At 43.9% G+C, this 26635-nt stretch overlaps 1 protein-coding gene across 2 annotated transcripts in view; it reads left to right on the plus strand.

The window, feature by feature from the left end:
- WDR7 (WD repeat domain 7) overlaps positions 1–26635 on the plus strand; it is a 479768-nt gene that overhangs the window by 289684 nt on the left and 163449 nt on the right. For both annotated transcript variants that reach the window (XM_056544810.1, XM_056544818.1), the window contains one exon: positions 16740–16926. In XM_056544810.1, coding sequence (XP_056400785.1) covers positions 16740–16926 — 187 coding nt within the window. The remainder of the gene's footprint in view (positions 1–16739; positions 16927–26635) is intronic.

The following is a 26635-nucleotide window of genomic DNA, read 5'->3' on the forward strand; positions in this document are numbered from 1 at the left end:
GCGTCTTGTTACTGTGCTTTAGTAGAGCTGAAGCCCCTACACCCCAGGAAATGGAAACGTTATGGGCTCAGAAATGGCTCTTGTCCCTTGGAAAAACTTTTGACTTGTCGTAGAGACTTGTTAAAAGTTTTAGTCCATGCAGGGTCTTAGTGTTAGCCCTCCACAGATCAGGAAAGCGGGCCAGGAGAAGTCTGCGCTTAGCGCGTTCTCTCCCAGCTCAGTGTCACGTGATCAGGACAAACGCTCAATGTAAGTGTATGGAGGGTGTCTCCAGCACGTGGCACAAAGCCGCCTTTCTCCCCCCTCATTCTCCTGATCGGTGGAGGTCTGAACACTCACCCTCCACTGATCAAATCTTTTGACATGTCTCTGGGAACACTTTAAAGGAAAACTGTCAGCCTGTTCACCCTCACTAAACCTTATACACTAGGTTATAACAGGAGTCCGAGGGGTCACTTACTTAGATATGTCCAGTAGGTCCTGAGATATGTCCCCCAGAAGATCCTCTGCTGAATTCAGTGAATTGTGCAGTGGGGGCGGGACTTTGCAAGGGCGGGGCTTCATCTGCTTAATTTACATATTCATTGTCTGTGACTCCACATCCTAGTGAAGGGGAGCCCCGTCACCAATGCTCAATTCACTGAATTCAGCAGTGGATCTTCTGGGGGACATCTCAGGACCTACTGGACATATTTAAGTAAGTGACCCCTCGTTGGGCTCATGTTCACCCGCACTATAACCCAGTGTATAAGGTATAGTGTGGGTGAACAGGCTGACAGTTTTCCTTGAAAGGAGTATTCCACCATCACAGGATTTTTTCTAATTTACTTAGGGCACTGAAAAAAAAAAAAAGAAAACATACTCTCCTGCCCTCATTCCCACACCTGCCGTTCCAATGTCTCCCAATCCCTCCTGCTCTTCACTGCTTCCTGGTCCCTACAGGAACCCTTCACTTCAGTAACCCACCTTAGCCAGTGAGTAAGCATTTTCTGTGGGGACACCACATCACAAGAAGCAGTGGAGAGCAGCAGGGACTTGGTGCCATTTGAACAGCAGCTGCATGGGCACAGAGCCCGCACAATCACCCCCTGTAATTAGCAACCACCTTTCATTTGTCCAACTATTTTCCGTAAAGGGGTACTCCACTGGAATAATAAAAAAAAAATCAACTGGTGCCAGAAAGTTAAACAGATGTGTAAATTACTTCTATTAAAACATCTTAATCCTTCCAGTACTTATCAGCTGCTGTATGAGCCACAGGAAGTTCTTTTCTTTTTAGGTTTCCTTTCTGTTCTGAGCACAGTGCTCTCTGCTGACACCTCTGTCCATATCAGCAACTGTACAGTGTAGGATGGGTTTGCTATGGGGATTTGCTTTTACTCTGGACAGTTCCTAAAATGAACAGAGGTGTTGGCAGAGAGCATTGTGGTCAGACAGAAACAACATTCAAAAAGAAAAGAACTTCATGTGGAGCAGCTGATGAGTACTGGAAGGATTAAGATTTTTAAATAGAAATAATTTACAAATCTGTTTAACTTTCTGGTACCAGTTGATTTAGAAAAAAATGTTTTCCTGTGGAGTACCTCTTTAATTTTTTTAAAAAAATGGTCAGGCTGGGCTGAAAGAGTAAAGAAAATCAAGAGTACTCACCTTCTTTGATTCCACTGCTAAACATTTCCCATTGATGTCTTGAAGCAAGAAACTGGAAACTAGTGGGCACTTTCCTTTTTTTTAAAGCCCAGTGTGATTAATATTAAAATGAAATTCTCTAAAAACCCCTTTAACCTTGTATTATTATTACAATAATAAAAATTTTGTTAAAATACTAACCTACTTAACCTGCTTCTGATCCCCCTCCGAGTGCGTTCTGAGCTTCCTGTTCTCTACCCTGACACCTTGAGCCTGCTCAAACAATGGCTTATGTCAGTGTCAGGGCAGCGAACAGCAGTATTGTAAGGGGATGAGCAGTAAGTAAGTACAGGTTTATACCCTCCCTGAGAACATATACATCTAAAAATATTTGCCCAGAGAACCCCTTTAAGGACCATCTTTTCTTTATTACAGCAGGCTTTCCAGGTCCTTAACTCCTTAAGGACTCAGGGTTTTTCCGTTTTTGCATTTACATTTTTTCCTCATCACCTTCTAAAAATCATAACACTTTCAATTTTGCACCTAAAATTCCATATGATGGCTTATTTTTTGTGCCACCAATTCTACTTTGCAGTAACATTAGTTATTTTGCCAAAATATCCACGCCAAAAGGAAAAAAAATCATTGTGCGACAAAATTGAAGAAAAAAATGCCATTATAGTAATTTGGGGGGGCTTTTGTTTCTACGCATTGCATTTTTCGGTAAAAATGACACCTTATCTTTATTCTGTAGGTCCATACGGTTAAAATGATACCCTACTTATATAGGTTTGATTTTGTCGTACTTCTTAAAAAAAAAATCTTAACTACATGCAGGAAAACTTAGGAATACGTTTAAAATCTTCTGACCCCTATAACTTTTTTATTTTTCTGCATATGGGGCGGTATTTTTTGCGCCATCATCTGAAGTTTTTATTGGTACCATTTTTATATTGACCGAACCTTTTGATCGCTTTACTTCATTTTTTCATTATATAAAAAGTGACCATAAATACGCTATTTTGGACTTTGGAAGTTTTTTTGCACGTACGCCATTGACCATGTGGTTTATAATTCTGACATTTCCGCACGCGGCGATACCACATTTGTTTATTTTTATTTACACAGTTTTTTTTTTTTTAAATGGGAAAAGGGGGGTGATTCTTACTTTTATTAGGGAAGGGGTTAAATGATCTTTATTAACTTTTTTTTTTCACACTTTTTCTTTTTTGCAGTGTTATAGCTCCCCCCCCCCTTTAGTGGCTATTACACTGCACCCACTGATCTGCTACACAGATCATTGCCGTACATTGACACGGCAAAGATCAGTGTTGTTGGCGGTCGATTGCTCAAGCCTGGATTTTAGGCTTGCAGCAATCAATCGCTGATCGGATGCGGCGGAGGCAGGTAAGGGGACCTCCGCTCGCATTCTAGCTCATCGGGACATTGTGATTTCACTGCGATGGTCCCGATCAGCCCAACTGAGCTGCCGGGAAGCTTTCACTTTCATTTTAGACACGGCAATCAACTTTGAACGCCACGTCTAAAGGGTTAATAGCACGCGGCACAACGATTGATGCCGCACGCTATTAGCCCAGGGTCCCGGCTTTCATTAGCCGCCGGGACTGACCCGGTATGATGCGGTGTGACCCCTCGTTATAAACCAGGTGCAGGGCGTACAGGTACGCCCTGCCTCCTTAAGAGGTTAAAATAAGATTGGTATCTACAGCCTTGGTTTGAGTCAACAATCTGATCGAGTAGACAGACCCTGGTGAGAAGTGTTTTTTCGGATGCTTATGCCCTCTCTTTGTAAAGAAAGGTCCACAATGACCATTAAAGAATGGAGTAGACAAAAATAATAACAGTGAATAAATTTTATAGATATAATATATATATATATATATATATATATATATATATATATATTATACTTCACAATAGATGTAAAGGACGCAAGTAAGCAATCTTTTTTAGGGTAATACTATATGTTGGTAAGAACTCTATAAAAAAAAATTATGAAGTTGTGTATAAAAAATCTAGAATACACTTTGCTGGCCTATCTTGTATGATCTGTGGGGGTCTCACCTTGGACCTCCCACTGATCAGCAGTACCTGGCATGTTTGTACAAATAGGATGAGCTTCAGCTCCAGACACAGGCACACACATATGGATGTTGGTGTGTGGGGTGCCGCATGGGAGGCATTGCTGCTGCCCTTCTGTTCTGCAGAATGGAGGTGGGCAATAGTGAGAGTCCGGGGGATCCTGGGTAAGCCATTGCTGTATAATTCTGGAAACCTTTTGAAGGCATTAAAGGGGTAATCCGGTAGAATTTTGTATTTTTTTTTTAATCAACTGGTGCCAGAAAGTTAAACAGATTTGTAAATTACTTCTGTCCTTCCAGTACTAATTAGCTGCAATATACTACAGAGAAAATTATTTTCTTTTTGGATTTCTTTTTTTTCTGTCCACGCTGCTCTCTGATGACACCTCTGTCCGTATCAGGAACAGTGCAGAACAGGAGCAAATCCCCATAGCAAACGTATGCTGCTCTGGACAGTTCCTGATACAGACAGAGGTGTCAGCAGAGAGCACTGTGGACAGAAAAAAAAAAGAAATCCAAAAACAAAGGAACATTCTCTGTAATATACAGCCGCTAAGAAGTACTGGAATGATAAAAATTTTTTAATAGAAGTAATTTACAAATCTAACCACACCTCAAGAATATCACCCTACTGGGTACACAATGAATATGAGATATGACAGATGGTTTTTTAAAAAATGCTAAAAATTTTTAATAAAAGACAGAAATAACATAAAAAAATAGTTAAAACGATCAGAGCATTAACCCCTTCCCGCAGAATGTCATATATAAACGCCGGGTTGTGCAGTGCGTTCGCGCATCCCGGCGTTTATAAATGACATTCAGTTAACCCGGCGATGCGCAGCATCGCACGGGTTAACTGGCAGAAGTCCCGCTGTTTCCAGCAGGGGACAACTTCTGCTTCACCCCCAGGACCATCAATTGATGGTCCTGGTCAGCGATCACTGTGATTGGTCCCTGTGGACCAATCACAGTGATCTGGGGTGAAAGTTCAGATCCCCCGCACTGCCCGCCCCTGGAAGTCGGGCAGAACGGGGGACGAAGGCTGCAGGGGCTCGCGGGTACCTGCGGCATTCGGGGGGAACACGTGGGGACCGGCGGACTTACCTGATCCAGCGGCGGGACCGAGGAGCAGCGCGGGACCGGCCACGTGGACGAGCAGCGACGGGTAAGTATGTGGTCCTCAGAGGCAGCAGTGAAGATCTTCACTGCTGCTTCTAGGAGTCTGAAAACTACAACTCCCAGCATGCCTAGACAGCCTTTGGCTGTCTGGGCATGCTGGGAGTTGTAGTTTTGCAACATCTGGAGGGCCCCAGTTTGGAGACCATTGTATAATGGTCTCCAATCTGTGCTCTTCCAGCTGTTGCAAAACTACAACTCCCAGCATGCACTGACTGTCCAGGCATGCTGGGAGTTTTAGTTAAGCAACATCTGGCCCTTCAGATGTTGCCGAACTACAACTCCCAGCATGCCCTTCAGCTGTCTGGGCATGCTGGGAGTTGTAGTTTTGCAACAGCTGGAGACACACTGGTTGGGAAACATTGTTTCTAACTCAGTGTTTCCTAACCTGTGTGCCTCCAGCTGTTGCAAAACTATAACTCCCAGCATGCACTAAAAGACCATGCATGCTGGGAGTTGTAGTTTTGCAACATCTGGAGGGCCCCAGTTTGGAGACCATTGTATAATGGTCTCCAATCTGTGCTCTTCCAGCTGTTGCAAAACTACAACTCCCAGTATGCACTGACTGTCCAGGCATGCTGGGAGTTTTAGTTCAGCAACATCTGGCCCTTCAGATGTTGCCGAACTACAACTCCCAGCATGCCCTTCAGCTGTCTGGGCATGCTGGGAGTTGTAGTTTTGCAACAACTTGAGACACACTGGTTGGGAAACATTGTCTGTTTCTAACTCAGTGTTTCCTAACCTGTGTGCCTCCAGCTGTTGCAAAACTATGACTCCCAGCATGCACTAACAGACCATGCATGCTGGGAGTTGTGGTTTTGCAACAGCTGATGCAACCCCCCCCAAGCCCCCCCGCCCCGCCACCCCCGTGAATGTACAGGGTACATTCACATGGGCGAGGCTTTTACAGTGGGTTTCTCGCATCTTGAGATGCAGCAAATTTTGCGCTGGGAAACTCGCTGTAATCCCCCGCCCATGTGACTGTACCCTAAAAACACTACACTACACTAACACAAAATAAAATAAAAAGTTAAAAACACTACATATGCACATACCCCTACACAGCCCCCCTCCCCCAATAAGAACGTCCGGTACACCACTGTTTCCAAAGCAGAGCCTCCAGCTGTTGAAAAACAACAACTCCCAGTATTGTCGGACAGCCGTTGACTGTCCAGGCATGCTGGGAGTTTTGCAACAGCTGGAGGCACCCTGTTTGGGAATCACTGGCGTAGAATACCCCTATGTCCACCCCTATGCAAATCCCTAATTTAGGCCTCAAATGCACATGGCGCTCTCACTTTGGAGCCCTGTCGTATTTCAAGGCAACAGTTTAGGGTCACATATGGGGTATCGCTGTACTCGGGAGAAATTGCGTTACAAGGTTTGTTTTTTTTTTTCTTCTTTAACCCTTCATGAAAAGGAAATGTTGGGGTCTACACCAGAATGTTAGTGTAAAAATTTTTTATTTTTTACACTAACATGCTGATGTTGCCCTATACTTTACATTTTCACAAGAGGTAAAAGGGAAAAAAGCCCCCCAAAATTTGTAACGCAATTTCTCCCGACTACAGAGATACCCCATATGTGAGCGCAAAGTGCTCTGGGGGCGCAGAACAAGGCCCAGAAGGGAGAGCGCACCATGTACATTTGAGGTGATTTGCACAGGGGTGGCTGATTGTTACAGCGGTTTTGACAAACGCAAAAAAAAAAAAACCCCACATGTGACCCCATTTCGGAAACGACACCCCTCACGGAATGTAATGAGGGGTGCAGTGAGAATTTACCCCCCACAGGTGTCTGACGGATCTTTGGAACAGTGGTCCATGAAAATGAAAACTTGAACAGCCCACTGTTCCAAAGATCTGTCAGACACCAGTGGGGGGCAAATGCTCACTGTACCCCTTGTTACGTTCCTCAAGGGGTCTAGTTTCCAAAATGGTATGCCATGTGTGTTTTTTTTTGCTGTTCTGACACCTTAGGGGCTTCCTAAATGCGACATGCTCCCCGAGCAAAATTTGCTCTCAAAAAGCCAAATATGACTCCTTCTCTTCTGAGCATTGTAATTCGCCCATAGTGCACTTCAGGTCAACTTATGGGGTACCTCCATACTCAGAAGAGATGGGGTTACAAATTTTGGGGGGTATTTTCTGCTATTAACCCTTGCAAAAAGGTGAAATTAGGGGGGAAACACACATTTTAGTGGAAATTTTTTTTTTTTTTTTTACATATGCAAAAGTCGTGAAACACCTGTGGGGTAATAAGGCTCACTTTATTCCTTATTACATTCCTCAAGGGGTCTAGTTTCCAAAATGGTATGCCATGTGGGTATTTTTTGCTGTTCTGGCACCATAGGGGCTTCCTAAATGCGACATGCCCCCCGAGCAAAATTTGCTCTCAAAAAGCCAAATATGACTCCTTCTCTTCTGAGCATTGTAGTTCGCCCATAGTGCACTTCAGGTCAACTTATGGGGTACCTCCATACTCAGAAGAGAAGGGGTTACAAATATTGGGGGGTATTTCCTGCTATTAACCCTTGGAAAAATGTGAAATTTGGGGGGAAACACACATTTTAGTGAAAAAAAAAAATTTTTTTTTACATATGCAAAAGTCGTGAAACACCTGTGGGGTATTAAGGCTCACTTTATTCCTTGTTATGTTCCTCAAGGGGTCTAGTTTCCAAAATGGTATGCCATGTGAGGTTTTTTTGCTGTTCTGGCACCATAGGGGCTTCCTAAATGCAACATGCCCCCCAAAAACCATTTCAGAAAAACGTACTCTCCAAAATCCCCTTATCGCTCTTTCCCTTCTGAGCCCTCTACTGCGCCCGCCGAACACTTAACATAGACATATGAGGTATGTGCTTACTCGAGAGAAATCAGGCTACAAATATAAGTATACATTTTCTCCTTTTACCCCTTGTAAAAATTTAAAAATTGGGTCTACAAGAACATGCGAGTGTAAAAAATGAAGATTGGGAATTTTCTCCTTCACTTTGCTTCTATTCCTGTGAAACACCTAAAGGGTTAAAATGATGACTGAATGTCATTTTGAATACTTTGGGGGGTGCAGTTTTTATAATGGGGTCTTTTGTGGGGTATTTCTAATATGAAGACCCTTCAAATCCACTTCAAACCTGAACTGGTCCCTGAAAAATAGTGAGTTTGAAAATTTTGTGAAAAATTGGAAAATTGCTGCTGAACTTTGAAGCCCTCTGGTGTCTTCCAAAAGTAAAAACACGTAAATTTTATGATGCACACATAAAGTAGACATATTGTATATGTGAATAAAAAATTTTTTTATTTGTAATATACATTTTCCTTACAAGCAGAGAGCTTCAAAGTTAGAAAAATGCAAAATTTTCAAATTTTTCATCAAATTTTAGGATTTTTCACAAGTAAAGGATGCAAGTTACCAAAAAAAGTAGAATATGTCACGAAAAAACAATCTCGGAATCAGAATGATAACTAAAAGCATTCCAGAGTTATTAATGTTTAAAGTGACAGTGGTCAGATGTGCAAAAAACGCTCTGGTCCTTAAGGCCAAAATGGGCTTGGTCCTGAAGGGGTTAATAGTTTTAGACTGGCATTGGGCCTTAATGACAGATTATATAATGAAGCAACTACCTAATAAATTCTAAGATGGTCCATAAATGTTGGTCCGGAGTGGACCGTTAGTCCGGCAAAAGATAACACAGTAGGTGTTTCAATGGTGATAGTGGATGACACCATTTTTTAAAGGTGGCATTGAATGGGTTTGCTGGTGTCAGCAAACACCAATGTTAGTAACGGACTCACGCTGGAAGCAGCAGACTTGTAGTAAGCTTGGTGTACAGGATCAGTTGTTAGTGCAGCAGGTGGTTTGGGTTGCGGACTTCCGTGCCGGCTGGGATTCAGGTGATGTTGGTAATCAAGGTAGTGCTTGTATAGCGCTCTGTTCAGATGAAACGGCCTAGACGCGTTTCAGGGTGCTAAAATTGACCCCTTCTTCAGTAGGCAAGTATCTGTCTCATCTCATATTCATTGTGTACCCAGTAGGGTGATATTCTTGAGGTGTGGTTACATTTGTTTACTTGATTTTTCATTATTTGATCGGTGGGGACCGATTTTTATCCACATTAACCTCGAATATCCCAGGTTGTGAGCTGCACATATAGTCTTTTTAATTTACAAATCTGTTTAACTTTCTGGCACCAGTTGATTAAAAAATGTTTTTTCCACTGGAGTACCCCTTTAAAACTTTTACCTTGCCCAGTTCTGTATCCTTTAGGCAAATTCAAACAACCAAAGCCTCCATAGATAATCACTGGGCTACAACATCATGCTTCTGCCATTTACAATCCCGAAAAAACTTTGGTGCGAGAGCTGGTAAACATGTGACTTGCCAGATGTCAGTTGCACCAATGTAGCACATGGGTATGGGATGCATACCTGAGAAAATCATGACCACAGTCATGTGTAATTCTACGTTTCTGAAGTCATTAAAATGCATGCAATTCATGCTAATAAGTATGGTTGACCTATATGACAGTTTGTTGGCCAATTTTCTTGATCTTCTACGATGTTTCCTGTGATGGTGTCATTCTGTCTATCGGTTAGAGAGGACATATTATTCCCCCGGGGAATAATATGGAATCTTAATTCAGCTAGCTGGTTGGCGGTAACTGTGCTAATAATCCCCACTTTGATCATTAAGTTTTTATAGCCTGCAAATTATTTTTTTCTGAATGGTTGAGTAGAGCCAAGGAAAATTTAAGCCCTCAAAGAAATTGAAGCCATATTTCCATCTTGGGTATTGAAAAGTAGGACTTGCGGGTTGTGCTTTCAAGCGGTTTCCCTAGGAATAACCTTCAAGGTTCCCTTTAAATGCCAAGTGAGCCTGTCCTGAGATTTCTCTAAGCATCTCCTTTGACCTCCGCAGAGGTCCTGAATATAAAATGGCTTTAGTGAGTGACCTGGGTGTCCTCTTCTCCAAGTGCAGAACAGATAATAAGAGAGTACAAAGGCAAAAGACGCATATTATAGATGGAGCTAAGCTAATGGGGAATCCCAGCTGCTCTTCACTAAAATGTATGTATTCTTAACCTAAGGAAGCCTACACATTGTAACTCCTTACTTGCCACTGCCATCTCATAATGTCCCGGTTACTGCTGGCTATCTAGGTTCTATTACTTTGCCCATTTCGATGCTAGGGTGAATTCATACGGAACACAAATGCTGCAGATTTTATTTATGGATCTTTGCAGGTATAATCCACAGCGGATTACAAATCTTCTCCATACGCTGAAGACATTATCTTCAGAGAAAACTGAAAAAAAAAGATTGGTGGGAGATCCTTTTTAGAAATGTTACAATCCTATTGATAGGATAGGTGATTAGTATTTGATTGGTGGGGTCTAACTGCTGGGACCCCCAAGAACTAACTATAGAGAGTACAGAGGCAGCAGTCACACCTAGGCCCTGGTGCCTGGAGGTCCCTGGATGAAACTCCCCAATAGATGAGAATTCCCCAATAGAATGAATGTAACTTGGTTTTTCGAAACCAACAACCCCTCTTCTCTTCCTGCTTCTTGCATGGCCCAGTATTACCTTTTCTCTGTATAAATAGAGGCACCATGGAACCCCAGCATTGTCTCCTTGGACATTTATGTACTCACATGTATGGCAGTAGACATGACTGCAGTGTTTTCTACCTCCTAGAAGAGAAATTTGGATTTATTGGGTCTATAAAAGATGTAATACGGAGCCATGAACTCATTCTTTGCAAGGTTGGCAATAAATAATGTTCTATGTGTGGTTCCTATACATTTTACGATTCCCTCACAGCTTGTTTTATCTACATCAAAATCGATGAATCTCTGGTAAATTGTGCATCTTTGTCTTCTTTTTTTTTGTTTGCATAGGATCCTATGTATGTATAGATTACCTGGCATTGCCCAGTTTTCTACTTAAACCTTGAGGACAACACTCTCCTCCTTAAATCCCATCCTTATATCTCATCCTCATATCCCATCCTCATATCCCATCCGCTTATCCCATCCCCTGCACAACCCATTCTCTGCATATGCCTGCTTGACTTAAAAAAAAAAAAAAAAACACCCTTGCAAATTGGGGTAGGTTAGGGTTGATTTAAATAGGCACTGTCAGATAGAAACAACTTTTTTATGTTGTACATCTTGGCAAAACATTATGCTTTCCAATATCCTTCATAAGAAAATGTTATTTCCTTTTTATAGAAATCATGGCTTATAAAATCATGGCTTTGTCCAGAGCTGTGCTCTCTCCAGTCTGATAGCACTCCTCTGTGCTCTCTACTGTCTGATAGCACTCCTCTGTGCTCTCTACTGTCTGATAGGACTCCTCTGTGCTCTCTCCTGTCTGATAGCACTCCTCTGTGCTCTCTCCTGTCTGATAGGACTCCTCTGTGCTCTCTCCTGTCTGATAGTATTCCTCTGTGCTCTCTCCTGTCTGATAGTACTCCTCTGTGCTCTCTCCTGTCTGATAGTACTCCTCTGTGCTGTCTCCTGTCTGATAGTACTCCTCTGTGCTCTCTCCTGTCTGATAGTACTCCTCTGTGCTCTCTCCTGTCTGATAGTACGCCTCTGTTCTCTCTCTCCTTTCTGATAGCACTCCTCTGTGCTCTCTCCTGTCTGATATTACTCCTCTGTGCTCTCTCCTGTCTGATATTACTCCTCTGTGCTCTCTCCTGTCTGATATTACTCCTCTGTGCTCTCTCCTGTCTGATCATACTCCTCTGTGCTCTCTCCTGTCTGATAGCACTCCTCTGTGCTCTCTCCTGTCTGATAGTACTCCTCTGTGCTCTCTCCTGTCTGATAGGACTCCTCTGTGCTCTCTCCTGTCTGATAGGACTCCTCTGTTCTCTCTCCTGTCTGATAGTACTCCTCTGTGCTCTCTCCTGTCTGATAGTTCTCCTCTGTGCTCTCTCCTGTCTGATAGCACTCCTCTGTGCTCTCTCCTGTCTGATAGTACTCCTCGGTGCTCTCCCCTGTCTGATATCACTCCTCTGTGCTCTCTCCTGTCTGATAGCACTCCTCTGTGCTCTCTCCTGTCTGATAGCACTCCTTTGTGCTCTCTCCTGTCTGATAGCACTCCTTTGTGCTCTCTCCTGTCTGATAGGACTCCTCTGTGCTCTCTCCTGTCTGATAGTACTCCTCTGTGCTTTCTCCTGTCTGATAGTTCTCCTCTGTGCTCTCTCCTGTCTGATAGCACGCCTCTGTACTCTCTCCTGTGTGATAGCACTCCTCTGTGCTCTCCCCTGTCTGATAGGACTCCTCTGGGCTCTCTCCTGTCTGATAGCACTCCTCTGGGCTCTCTCCTGTCTGATAGCACTCCTCTGCATCCCGAACAGCTGCGAGGACAGCAGGAGGGTGCTTACCTTCCTTTCCACCATCCTATCCGATCCTGAGATCCAGGCTTGAGCAATCAAGCACAGATAACACTGATCAGTGCTATGCTATGGTATAGGATTGTTCAGTGTATGCAATCTAAAGTATTGCATGTAATAGTCCCCTATGGGGCCTAAAAAAAAAGTGTAAAAAAAAAAAAAGTTAATAAATGTGATTTAACCCCTTCAGTAATAAAAGTTTAAATCGCCCCCCTTTTTCCATTTAAAAAATATATATATATGTAAACAAAAATAAACATATCTGGTATGGCCACGTGCGTAAATGTCCGAACTATAAAAAACATAATATTAATGGTGTACACATAAACTCCAAAAATTGCATATTTTTGGTGACACTTTGATACCATAAAAAAATTTGAAAGCGTTCTGATTTTTAGAAGGTGAGGTGGAAAATACGAAAGTGCAAAAAATGGAAAAACCTGTTGTCCTTTAGGGGTTAAAGGAGAACTCTTGCAAAAGTCAACTTATCCCCTAAACACAGGACCCCCTGCAATCTCAGGGACCCTGGCTCTCTCAGTGAGGAGCTTGTGTCGTCTACTGGTAGATGGAACACCCTCTGATCAGCTACTAATCCCCTATCTTGTGGGTAGGGGATATGTTTATTTTGGCCCGGATTTCTTCTTTAAAGAAGATATATCCTGCTAAAAAACGTATCCCCTATCCAAAGGATAGGGGAAAAGTTTTAGATCACGGGGGGCCGACATATATCTCTGGCTCTCCCATAGAGATAAATGGAGGGGGCATGCCCGCCGTTCATTCGTGCGTGGGTCGACACGCTCCATTCTCAGGGAGAGCCGGGGCCCCATGCAGGAGATCGCGGGGGTCCCAGCGGTCGGACTCCCGTGATCTTAAAGGAGAACTGTAGTGAAGCATTTTTCATTCCTCCAGTGTCCGGGCTGCAAAAACTAAAAAGACAAACTTTAACTCACCTTTCTACGTTCCCCCTTTGTGCCGATATCGGCATCCGGTCCTCCGGTGCTGGTTGATATCGGCACTACAGTTCTCCTTTAAACTTATCCCTTATCTCCATTCAGTCAGGGTGGGTGTTTTTGTCTGAAGTCCTATGCAAGTCTATTGCACTTCCTGTACATCTCCTGCTGCCGGACCAACGTGGTGGTAAACTATGATTCATCTGTCAAGCAGGCAGGTGCGGGGGATGAAAGAAGGATAGGAGAACGAGAGTGTCATTGTTGCTTTTCCTCTCCCACAAGGTTTAGTAGGTAGGAATGCCAGGCAACACAGGTACTTGACTAATGACTATATATATATATATATGGGCTGGACAAAATTATTGGCACCCTTAACTTAATATTTGGTTGCACACCCTTTGGAAAAAAATAACTGAAATCAGTTGCTTGCTATAACCATCAATAAGCCTCTTACACCTCTCAGCCGGAATTTTGGACCACTCTTCCTTTGCAAACTGCTCCAGGTCTCTCTTATTGGAAGGCGCCTTTTCCCAACAGCAATTTTAAGATCTCTCCACAGGTGTTCAATGGGATTTAGATCTGGACTCATTTCTAGCCACTTCAGAACTCTCCAGCACTTTGTTGCCATCCATTTCTGGGTGATTTTTGACGTATGTTTGGGGTCATTGTCCTGCTGGAAGACCACAAGATCTCGGACGCAAACCCAGCTTTTCTGACACTGGGCTGTACAGTGCGACCCAAAATCCATTGGTAATCCTCAGATTTCATGATGCCTTGCACACATTCAAGGCCCCCAGTGCCAGAGGCAGCAAAACAACTCCAAAACATCATTGAACCTCCACCATATTTCACTGTAGGTACTGTGTTTGTTTTTTTCTTTGTAGGCCTCATTCGGTTTTTGGTAAACAGTAGAATGATGTGCTTTACCAAAAAGCTCTATCTTGGTCTCATCTGACCACAAGATGTTTTCCCAGAAGGATTTTGGCTTACTCAAGTTAATTTTGGCAAAATGTAGTCTTGCTTTTATATGTCTCTGTGTCATCAGTGGGGTCCTCCTGGGTCTCTTGCCATAGCGTTTCATTTCGTTAAAATGTCGATGGATAGTTCGTGCTGACACTGATGCTCACTGAGCCTACAGGACAGCTTGAATATCTTGGAACTTGTTTGGGGCTGCTTATCCACCATCTGCACTATACTGCGTTGACACCTTTCATCAATTTTTCTCTTCCGTCAATGCCCAGGGAGATTAGGTACAGTGCCATGGGTTGCAAGCTTCTTGATAATGTTGTGCACTGTGGACAAAGGCTAATCTAGATCTCTGGAGATGGACTTGTAACCTTGAGATTGTTGATATTTTTCCACAATTTTGGTTCTCAAGTCCTCAGACAGTTCACTTCTCCTCTTTCTGTTGTCCATGCTTAGTGTGGCACACACAGACACACAATGCAAAGGCTAAGTGAACTTCTCTCCTTTTTATTTGCTTTCAGTGTAGATTTTTATATTGCCCACACCTTACTTGCCCCAGGTGAGTTTAAAGGAGCATCACATGCTTGAAACAATCTTATTTTTCCTCAATTTTTAAAGGGTGCCAATAATTTTGTCCAGCCCATTTTTGGAGTTTGGTGACATTATGTCCAATTAGCTTTTTTCCCTCCCTTTTTTGGATTAGTTCCAATACACACAAAGGGAATAAATATGTGTATAGAAAAACATGTTACTGCAATTCTTTTCTGTGAGAAATACTTTATTTTCTTGAAAAATTTCAGGGGAGCCAACATTTACGGCCGTGACTGTACCTCTATGTTGTCATATAGAAATGTAGAATGTATTTCCAGTCCAGAAGTGTTCTTATATGGATGCAGAGGTAGCAGTTAAGTCTGGGGCACCCTCTGCCTCATAAGAAGAGTGCATGTGAATGGGGTCCTAAAATAGTTCCTGTGGAAATTCCATGATTGCCCATATGGGAATGCCCCTTTTACACTAGAAAAACTGTTCAAGGGTGGGCATTCATCTTTACCTCGAATTAATATCAAATGGACATTGCAGCATTTACTGACATGCTTCTCCTTCCAAAACTGCAAAGAATGCTGTCACTGCTTTTTAAAAGCCATGTTGTTATATATGTACCTGTGCGGCTCCAGCGCACCCTCCAGTACTCCCTCGACACGGCCTCAGCACCTCTCCTCGTCCTGACTATACCTTGCATGTTTCAGGTCCGTTCATTACTGAGTGACACAGTTGGCACTGCTAATGAGGAAGTGTGAGTAACAAAACATACAATGCCCCATCACCAGCGTTCCTATTCCCTGTGTTATGTGTTCCTATACTATTCTAACCTCTTTTCTGTTTCCTGACTTTGCTCCTGCTTGCTTACTTTGTACTTTACCGCTTTCTAAGTTTAACCCCTACCTGTCCTAACGCTCATATTGACTTTGATTTTGTACTACGCTGCCCTCTAGGTTCTTACTCTCTGGCTAGTCCCTGTTTATCCTTAGTCTTCTAATTTAGTACTGTTTTTGCTTGTCTGTTGCTGACCTAAACTGACGCTACTTGATGCCCCTGCACTTCCAGTCCAGTGTAGGTACCGTCGCCCAGTTTGGGGTCAGCTTTTTATAGCAGATCATCTAAGTAAGTAGAAACAGTCTGCACTTTGCCCTACCCTGGACGTAGTGCATGTAGTTTCTTCTGATTTAATGATGTCAACCAGACTGTAAGGGATTACCATCTGACTTTAATGCTAAAATGAACACATGGAGGTCTGGGGTGGGCTTGGTCAGTCGAACAGCAGGAGAAAATACTTTTTCAGAGTGGCCCAAAACAAATGTTTTGCATGAAATGGAGTGTGTGCAAAATTTTGTATACTAGACATACAGAGAGTGATAAATTCTGGTTTTCCTTATTTTTTACTTGTGGTCCCCTTTTCTTTAAATTTCTTTTCTATGCAATGTAAAGTCCCATTAGTTAGATGAGTGTTTCCCAACCAGTGCATCCCCAGCGATTGCAAAACTACAACTCCCAGCATGCCTGGACAACTGTTGGCTGTCCGGGCATGCTGGGAGTTGTAGTTTTGCAACAGCTGGGGGCACCCTGGTTGGGAAACACTGTGGTAGATGTTATGCCAGTCCAATGAATAGGAAGATTACGCCACCTTTTAGCATCGGCGGGTGATCAGCAGTTGTACTGTGCCCATTGATCTAGCTCAGTACGCATCTTCCTTCTCACTCTCGGTGTCCCTATCACATCAAGTGTCATCCGCAATGATTTGTCTGTCAAACAATTTTCCTCTCCATTAAGTTTTATGCATCTTAGCCGAGTCCGTGCAGAGGCCCCGGTGCGTTTTCTGCTGAGATAGCCGATTTTTCTTTCGTTCTTAAACGTGCACCCACTTAAGCTGCTGTTAAGTCTTGTAAAAAATCCTTTGACTCTTCGCCCCACGGAATGACAGTAAAAGCTGTATATCTTTCTCTTTTTATCACAGGCAAGGCTCTGACGTTCCTGCTGCTGCAGCCCCCCAGCCCCAAGCTCCCTCCACACAGCACCGTGCGCCGGACCGCTATTGATCTGATTGGACGAGGCTTTACCGTATGGGAACCGTACATGGACGTATCTGCCGTTTTAATGGGTCTTCTGGAGCTCTGCGCAGACGCCGAAAAACAGCTTGCCAAGTAGGTTCTTCTTTGTGGTCAATACAGTAAAATCCCTTTATAATGACATCAGTGGGATCCATCGAATGCTGGATTATTGGGTAGAGAACAGTAATGGAATACTTTATTTTTTAATGATTGAGTGTTTGGCCAGACAGGTTTTACCAATTTTGTGCAGTTTGGCAGATTTTTATATTTTATTTATTATACATATATTTTCCCCGTTTTTAACCCCTTCCTAATGACAAACATGTACTTTATTATGAGGGGTAGTTGCCGCGGAATGCCATACATGTACAGTAAGTCATTGTTGAGTTCATCGTATGGTTCAGGATGCGATCGACAGACGCACACACAGGTTATGCAGAAAAAACAGCACCACACCTGTTTTCAGGTTGATAGTGGTATTGCTGCTTAGCTGCATTCATTTCAATGGAACCAAGCAGCAATACCACACACAACCTGAGGACAGGGGTGTGGGGCTGTTTAAAAAAATCAGTTCTGTTAGGGAGACTGAAATAGACTAATATATATATATACACATATATATATATATATATATATATATATACACATATATATATATATATATATATATATATATACTAAAATAAGAAAAGAAACGAAACAAGTGGCACCGATACCTTATCCACGCAGCTCCACGAGATGGAAAAGGTACGACTCAGGCAGGAAACCAGATATGCCAGATGCGGTGGTGCTAGGACAGATATGTAGCAATCAATATAGTGACAATAGAAGGCAACAACAGGCGTCCTGCACTCACAGCTTCAGCTCTGGTTATACGGCTCCCATCAAGGGCTGCTCCTCCGGATCGGTGGAGAAAGGTGGCGTGGGGCACTCATAGGTGACTGCCGGCGGTTTCACGCATAGGTATGCGCTTCTTCCAGCCTCAAGAAGCGCATACCTATGCGTGAAACTGCCGGCAGTTGCCTCTGAGTGCCCCACGCCACCTTTGTCCACCGATCCGGAGGAGCAGCCCGAGATGGGAGCCGTATAACCAGAGCTGAAGTGGTGAGTGCAGGACACCTGTTTTTGTCTTCTATTGTCACTATATAGATATTGTGACTGATATATAGATACACGCTCAGACATGACTAATTACTAGTCCTCCCACCTTCAACAAAAATATAAAAGGGGGAAACTTTTTAATATCCCTTGCGTGTGTGTGGGCATATATATATATATATATATATATATATATATATATATATATACATATACATATATATATATATATATATATATATATATATATATATATATAGCAACAGAAAAATGCAGCAGCACACTGCCAGCACAAGGATATAGGTGAAACATGAACATGCAGATAAAACATGGAGAGCTATACAGCTATGGTGTAATAGATGCAAATGTGAAACTATGAAATAGTGAGGCACTTAGCTCGCAAATTTGTCTCCGCTGGCGGTCAAATAGCAAATATATATATGTTTGTGGAAAAATTAAGGAGAAATTATCAATTATTCCTTTACAATTCGGCTCATTTTAGGTGGTCCTTTTCTATATGCATGCAAATCCGCCACATGCTGCCGTACCAAAGAGATTTTTCATCAAGGGATATCACTATCTTGTTATTTCCCATCTATTCGGACCCCACCTGTCCTTAGTACCCTGTTACATCGGGTGATTTTTGGCCAATATTGCTTGTGTAATAGGACCAGCTATCAGTTGGCTGACCACTTCATTTTGACTTGCTAAACAAAAAACTATTAAAGTGTCAAATATTTCAGACAAATGACAGAAGCGGAGAGAGCTTATAGGATTATGTACTGCAAGCATCGGGCCATGTAATAGAGCCCTTAGGATGAAAGGTGTGTGTTTGGGAAGGGGTCATATCATAGAAAATAATAATACTTAAATGGGCACTTTCAGATCCAGAAACTTTTTATATGTTGTTACTGATAAAAATTAAAGACCTTTTGTAATGTGGTTGTTTAATTTTTTTTATATATTTAATAAAGAAAATGGCTCCTGTAAATCCTACCACTAAGGGTTCCCATACCTACTGGGACACTAACCAGTCCTGAAGCAGCATCAGGCTTGTCCATGAGTCATGGACTAGAGATGACTCCTGGACAAGGCTGCATGAGCAGACGCACCAATCACCTCCCACCACTACAAGGAGGGACACGCCCCCTCCCACCACTTCAAGGAGGGACACGCCCCCTCCCACCACTCACATCAATCACATCCCACCACCACAAGGAGGGACACGCCCCCTCCCACCACACACACCAATCACATCCCACCACACCAAGAAGGGACATGCCCCCTCCCACCACACACCAATTACCTCCCACCACCACAAGTAGGGACACGCCCCCTCCCACCACACACACCAATCACATCCCACCACCACAAGAAGGGACACGCCCCCTCCCACCACACACCAATTACCTCCCACCACCACAAGGAGGGACACGCCCCCTCCCACCACACACCAATTACCTCCCACCACCCCAAGGAGGGACACGCCCACTCCCACCACCACAAGGAGGGACATGGCCCTTTCTAACACTTTGAGCTTATGAAAATAGGTATTTTTTATAATAAATAAAGTTTATAGAGGCATACAACTAAATGTACATGGTCAGGATTAGGTACTGAGTAACATTATTATTATTATTTTGTTTTTGTGGGATCTGACAGGTGCACTTTAAATATATTACTCACTAGGTCATGCAGATGCTTTACATGTCTTTTTGTAAGTCTAGTTTCTGTATTTTGCTCACAAATCCCTCTTCTGCTGCTCACCTATTCTGACACCCGCTGCTCAGAAAGAGGCATGTCCAAGGCATGTCCACTGAACCCGCCATCACTCACCATGCTTTCACTTCCTCCCTGGGTCTGCTGTGCAGTGCTTGGTCTCTTCATTCAATCACTGCAAGCTGCTCTGTAACCCCCTCCTCTCTGTTATCAGGCAGGAGTCTAATAGAACAGGAGTGAGCATAGAGGAGTGCTAGTTCCATTTTCACTTCCTGGACCATGTCTGTGCTTCAACTAGGACAAAGATGATGCTGCAGCCGGACAGGATTATGTGCAGGATGGTATGGGGACCCCTAGATTTTTCTTTATAAGCCATGATTTCTATAAACATCAAATTTTCTTATGAAATATATTAGAAAGGTTAATGTTTTCCCAAAATGTACAACATATAAAAAGTTTTTGATTCTGACAGTGCCCATCTAAATGTGTCTTATTGGTTCCTTGCACTTCAAACCCTCCCAGCACCCACTCAATGGAGATGGGTGCAATTCCTTGTACATCCAGTAGTTTTGGGCGCCACTGTGTAAATACCTCACTCTCTGGATCCTACCCACCAACATCACTCACCAATACACCATACCATACATACACCAATAAAAAGGGCTGCCAGATATTGCCACAGTGCACATATGAACACAAACCAGGAACAATAGGTAATAAAAGCCGCTGTCTGTATTTTATTTTTCTTTAATAAAACTTTACAAAGAGTTATGGCTAATGGTGTGCCAGAGGGAACGCTATTTTCCTCCAGTTCGTCGTACACGGTGACCGCAGAGAGCTCTGCCAGTCCCAGCATGGAGCAGCTATTATATGAACTTTCCACTTCTCCGCTTATCTGCAGTTTTCAGCATCAGTTTATCTGCGACGTGCGCTTATTCTTCACAGCCACTGCTATATCGCCAGCTCGGCAGTAATACGCCTTACATACAGCTCAGTACACTCTAATAGGAAGGATTAGGGATGCCTCCTACTCTTCTGCCTCCAAGACTCCAGAGATAATAAGAATCTGAATTCTTGCTGCCCGGCATCACCCCCAATATCACCAGGAAGTGTAAAAATAAGCACATTATACGGGTCAGGGGACTTCATAGTGACTTATATTATGCTTTATAGTTCATATTAGTGTATATATTATTCCTTGTCATAAACACCTTAACTGCTGCAGAACCTCTTTTAAAAAGAAAAAGGGTGATTCCTGTCAATGATTGGTAGTTCAGACATCTGAGGTGTAGTATGAATTTCTTCAGCAGCTGCAGTTTGTGTTATTAGGTTCTGCAGCAGCTGTGGTGTGTATTATGATTTTCTGCAACAGCTGAGGTGTGTATTATGAGTTTCCGCATTAGCTTTGGTGTGTATTAAGATGTTCTGCAGCAGGTGTGTTGTGCATTTGGATGTTCCACACCACAGTTGCAGAGGTGTGTATTGTGATATTCTGTAGTATCTGTGATGTATATTATGATGTTCTGCAGCAGCTGAGATGTGTATTATGATGATCTTCAGCAGATGAGGTATGTCTTATGATGTTCTGCAGAAGCTGAGGTGTGTATTATGAAGTTCTGCACCAGCTGAGGTGTGTATTATGATCTGCACCAGCTGATGTGTATATTATGATGTTCTGCAGCAGGTGTGGTGTGGATTATGATATTCTGCGACAGCTGAGGTGTGTATTATGAAGTTCTGCAGCAGGTTTAGCAGCTGTTGTCCCAGACTGTATGATACACACTGCTGAATAATGTGATCTATCATACTATAATGTAGAGTATAGCATAGTATAATACACACTGCTGAATAATGTGATCTATCATACTATAATGTAGAGTATAGCATAGTATAATACGCACTGCTGAATAATGTGATCTATCATACTACAATGTAGAGTATAGCATAGTATAATACGCACTGCTGAATAATGTGATCTATCATACTACAATGTAGAGTATAGCATAGTATAATACACACTGCTGAATAATGTGATCTATCATACTACAATGTAGAGTATAGCATAGTATAATACACACTGCTGAATAATGTGATCTATCATACTATAATGTAGAGTATAGTGTAGTATAATACACACTGCTGAATAATGTGATCTATCATACTATAATGTAGAGTATAGTGTAGTATAATACACACTGCTGAATAATGGGATCTATCATACTACAATGTAGAGTATAGCATAGTATAATACGCACTGCTGAATAATGGGATCTATCATACTACAATGTAGAGTATAGCATAGTATAATACGCACTGCTGAATAATGGGATCTATCATACTATAATGTAGAGTATAGTGTAGTATAATACACACTGCTGAATAATGTGATCTATCATACTATAATGTAGAGTATAGTGTAGTATAATACACACTGCTGAATAATGTGATCTATCATACTATAATGTAGAGTATAGTGTAGTATAATAAACACTGCTGAATAATGTGATCTATCATACTACAATGTAGAGTATAGCATAGTATAATACACACTGCTGAATAATGGGATCTATCATACTAAAATGTAGAGCAGTGTTTCCCAACCTTTTTCGGTTTTGCACACCTACCGAGGTTGATGAGCAAAAAAAAAGGGAAAAAACAGTAAAAAAAAAAAAAAAACGCAATGCGCTATATCTATTTATCAGTGGGTATGTAATATAAAGTGCTGCTTTATACAGCAACTCACCAATGACGTCTTCTCTAATTTTCATGGTTGCCTTCTCTTCTCCATCTGGTCCAGGCCATCATCACGATTTTTTTCACACACAATTCTTCACCATTAAACCTGCAAAACAAACCTATTAGGCTCTGCACTTTTTTTTACATGGAGTGTAGAAGAGTGTACATGGGTGACAGAGGGGTGTAGAGAGGGTACATGGGTGACAGAGGGGTGTACAGGGGGGTGTAGAGGAGTGTACATGGGTGACAGAGTGGTGTAGAAGAGTGTATATGGGTGACAGAGGGGTGTAGAGGAGTGTACATGGGTGACAGAGGGGTGTACATGGGTGACAGAGGGGTGTAGAGGAGGGTACATGGGTGACAGGGGTGTACAGAGGGGTGTAGAGGAGTGTACATGGGTAACAGGAGGGTGGACAGGGGTGACGGGGGGTGGACAGGGGTGACGGGGGGTTGGACATGGGTGACGGGGGGTGGACAGGGGTGACGGGGGGTGGACAGGGGTGACGGGGGGTGGACAGGGGTGGCGGGGGGTGGACAGGGGTGACGGGGGGTGGACAGGGGTGACAGGGGGGTGGACATGGGTGAGAGGGGGGGGTGGACATGGGTGACAGGGGGGGTGGACATGGGTGACAGGGGGGGTGGACATGGGTGACAGGGATGGACAGGGAGGTGTACAAGGCGGACATGGATGACAGGGGGGTGGACATGAGTGACAGGGGGTAGAGGGTGGACCTGGGTGACGGTGGTGGGGGGTGGGGTTTGGAAAGGGTTGAGAAGGGGTAACAGAGGGGTGGAAAGGGTATGGTACCTTAAGCAAGCCGGTGCGCGCAGCTTGCAGTTCCACAAGAATCTGGCACCGCTAGCTCGTTCCGCCGCATGGCACCATTTTCGTCTCACTGCGCCGCAAGGAAGAGGGGGACGCAGGGGGACGCTGTGTGCGCAGTGCGCACGCAGGCTTCCCTTCCCCCCTGTGCCGTTAGTCATAAGCACGCAGGCTGGGGCAGGACATTTAAAAAAAAATATAAAAAATCACAGCAAAATCCCGCAGCCCCACGGGCAGTGCCGATCGGCACACACGTGGTTGGGAATCAGTGATGTAGAGTATAGCGTAGTATAATACAGCACACACTCCTCTGTATCCATTGATCCTGTCTGGAGTGCTTTGGATGCTTCTTCCATTTGTTTGTATGGTGGAGACGCTCTCTGGTGTAATTGAAGCACTTGTCTGGAGAGAGATTACTGCAGGAATGACACCAGCGCAGTTTCTACATATGTATGCGCCGATCGATGGCTTCCAGGAGATAGCCTGAAGAGCGGCACTCCGCGTGGTGCACAATGCCCTACAGCCGTATTTAGCGCTATACTTGAAGGTTTTCTCAGGAGGGGAATTATTCAGCTTCTCATTGCTGAACCCTACAGCATCATCTGACTTCAATAGGTGCTGCGGCCTCCGCACATTAGCTGCTTCTATTACAGCCAGGCCCATTGTTTGCCCTTGACCCTCGGTCATACACCGCCGGTGCCTGCTGTTCTGCCATCCTTGTGGGTTTTAATGATGATCGTATTGACACCATGTCTGGAGTCTCTGCTACGATGGTCACAATGGTCACGATGGTCACGATGGTCATGCTTCTGTCATTTAGATCACACAGTTCTCCTTTTCTGGTCTTGGATCAGCCAAAAACCTACTAATTCCTGGAAATCGACCCTAATTCCTTGATTAGGAAGACTGGACTGAGATGCTGAGGATAGGGCCAATGTGAGTGACCACAATCTAAAAGGGGGTTATCCAGAACTAGAAAAACATAGCCGCTTTCTTCCAGAAGCAGCACCACTTTTGTCATCAGTTTATATGTGTTACTGCAGCCCAGTTCAATAAAATTGAGTTGTAATACTGCAGACAACCTGAGGATGGGGGCGGCACTGTTTTATATTTTTCTAATGCTCAATAAATCCTTTAAAGAGATTATCTAGCAATAGAAAACCAGAGCTAATTTCTTCCAAAAACTACGTCCCAACTTGGCTTCATTTATTTTAATGGAACTGAGCTGCAATGCCATACACAACCCGAGGACAGGAGTGGTGCTGTTTTTGTAGAAATCAGTGCTGTTTTTATAGGTTATCCTCCTTAAACTGTGTTTTTGGACCCCTCCCTCTACATCGCAGTGAATGAGAACCCCAATAGTAATGGAGACCCTTTCAAGAACCTATACTCAAGGGGATTAGAAAGAATTAAGAGGTCCGATGACTGCGATGCCCAATCCAGTTACCGGCCTCAGCGGTATAGTATAGACGGGAAAACGCGTTAGTCACCTTGAGTGGGGGCTATGAGGGAATTGGAAAGGTTTGTATCCCCCCCCCCCCTTCCCTTTTGTTAGGATTTTCCTCATTCTTGATCTTCTTTCCAGTTTACATTAAAGTAGTACTCCGGAGGAAGAAAACTATGTTTTCAAATCAACTGGTCACAGAAATACTTATTTTAAAAAATCAGCTGCTGTATGCTCCAGAGGAAGTTGTGTAGTTGTTTCCAGTCTGACCACAGTGCTCTCTGCTGCCACCTCTGTCTGTGTCAGGAACTGTCCAGAGCAGAAGCAAATCCCCATAGTGAACCTCTCCTGTAGAGCCCTGCGCAGGACTGGATTTCTGACCATTACTGCCTGTACCCGCAAACATTTTGTCACAGCTTTTAGAGAAAGTACCCTCCATGCCATTCATTAAAGGGGTACTCCTGCCCTAAGACATCTTATCCCCTATCCAAAGGATAGGGGATAAGATGTCTGACCGCGGGGGTCCCGCCGCTGGGGACCCCCACAATCTTGCGTTTGGCACCCACCTCTTTGAGCTGCATGCTGCGCTGCCAGCTCACAAACTGCGCTGCCAGCTCACAAACTGCCTGGTGCCGACCACTGGGCCGGAGTATCGTGACATCACGACTCCGCCCCCGTGTGACGTTACGCCCTGCCCCCGCTATGCAAGTATATGGGAGGGGGCCTGGTCGGCACCCAGCAGTTTGTGAGCTGACAGCGTGGGTGCCGAATGCAAGATTGTGGGAGTCCCCAGCGGCGGGACCCGCGCGGTAAGACATCTTATCCCCTATCCTTTGGCTGGGGATAAGATGTTTTATGGCCGGAGTACCCCTTTAACCCCTTGTTCCATTTTATTAGCCCATTGTGCTATTTTATTACCCCCTTGTGCCATTTCATCACCCCCTTGTGCCATTTCATCACCCCCCCTGTGCCATTTCATCACCCCCTTGTGCCATTTCATCACCCCCTTGTGTCATTTCATCACCCCCTTGTGCCATTTCATCACCCCCCCTGTGCCATTTCATCACCCCCTTGTGTCATTTCATCACCCCCTTGTGTCATTTCATCACCCCCTTGTGTCATTTCATCACCCCCTTGTGTCATTTCATCACCCCCTTGTGCCATTTCATCACCCCCTTGTGTCATTTCATCACCCCCTTGTGTCATTTCATCACCCCCTTGTGTCATTTCATCACCCCCTTGTGTCATTTCATCACCCCCTTGTGTCATTTCATCACCCCCTTGTGTCATTTCATCACCCCCTTGTGTCATTTCATCACCCCCTTGTGCCATTTCATCACCCCCTTGTGCCATTTCATCACCCCCTTGTGTCATTTCATCACCCCCTTGTGTCATTTCATCACCCCCTTGTGTCATTTCATCACCCCCTTGTGTCATTTCATCACCCCCTTGTGTCATTTCATCACCCCCTTGTGTCATTTCATCACCCCCCCTGTGCCATTTCATCACCCCCCCTGTGCCATTTCATCACCCCCTTGTGTCATTTCATCACCCCCTTGTGCCATTTCATCACCCCCTTGTGTCATTTCATCACCCCCTTGTGTCATTTCATCACCCCCTTGTGTCATTTCATCACCCCCTTGTGTCATTTCATCACCCCCTTGTGCCATTTCATCACCCTCTTGTGCCATTTCATTACCCCCTTGTATCATTTCATCACCCCCTTGTGTCATTTCTTCACCCCCTTGTGTCATTTCATCACCCCCTTGTGTCATTTCATCACCCCCCTGTGCCATTTCATCACCCCCCCTGTGCCATTTCATCACCCCCCCTGTGCCATTTCATCACCCCCCCCTGTGCCATTTCATCACCCCCCCCGTGCCATTTCATCACCCCCCCTGTGCCATTTCATCACCCCCCCGTGCCATTTCATCCCCCCCTTGTGTCATTTTATCACCCCCTTGTGTCATTTCATCACCCCC

This window comes from Hyla sarda, chromosome 1 (assembly GCF_029499605.1).
Source record: "Hyla sarda isolate aHylSar1 chromosome 1, aHylSar1.hap1, whole genome shotgun sequence".
NCBI classification, from domain to species: Eukaryota; Metazoa; Chordata; class Amphibia; order Anura; family Hylidae; genus Hyla; species Hyla sarda.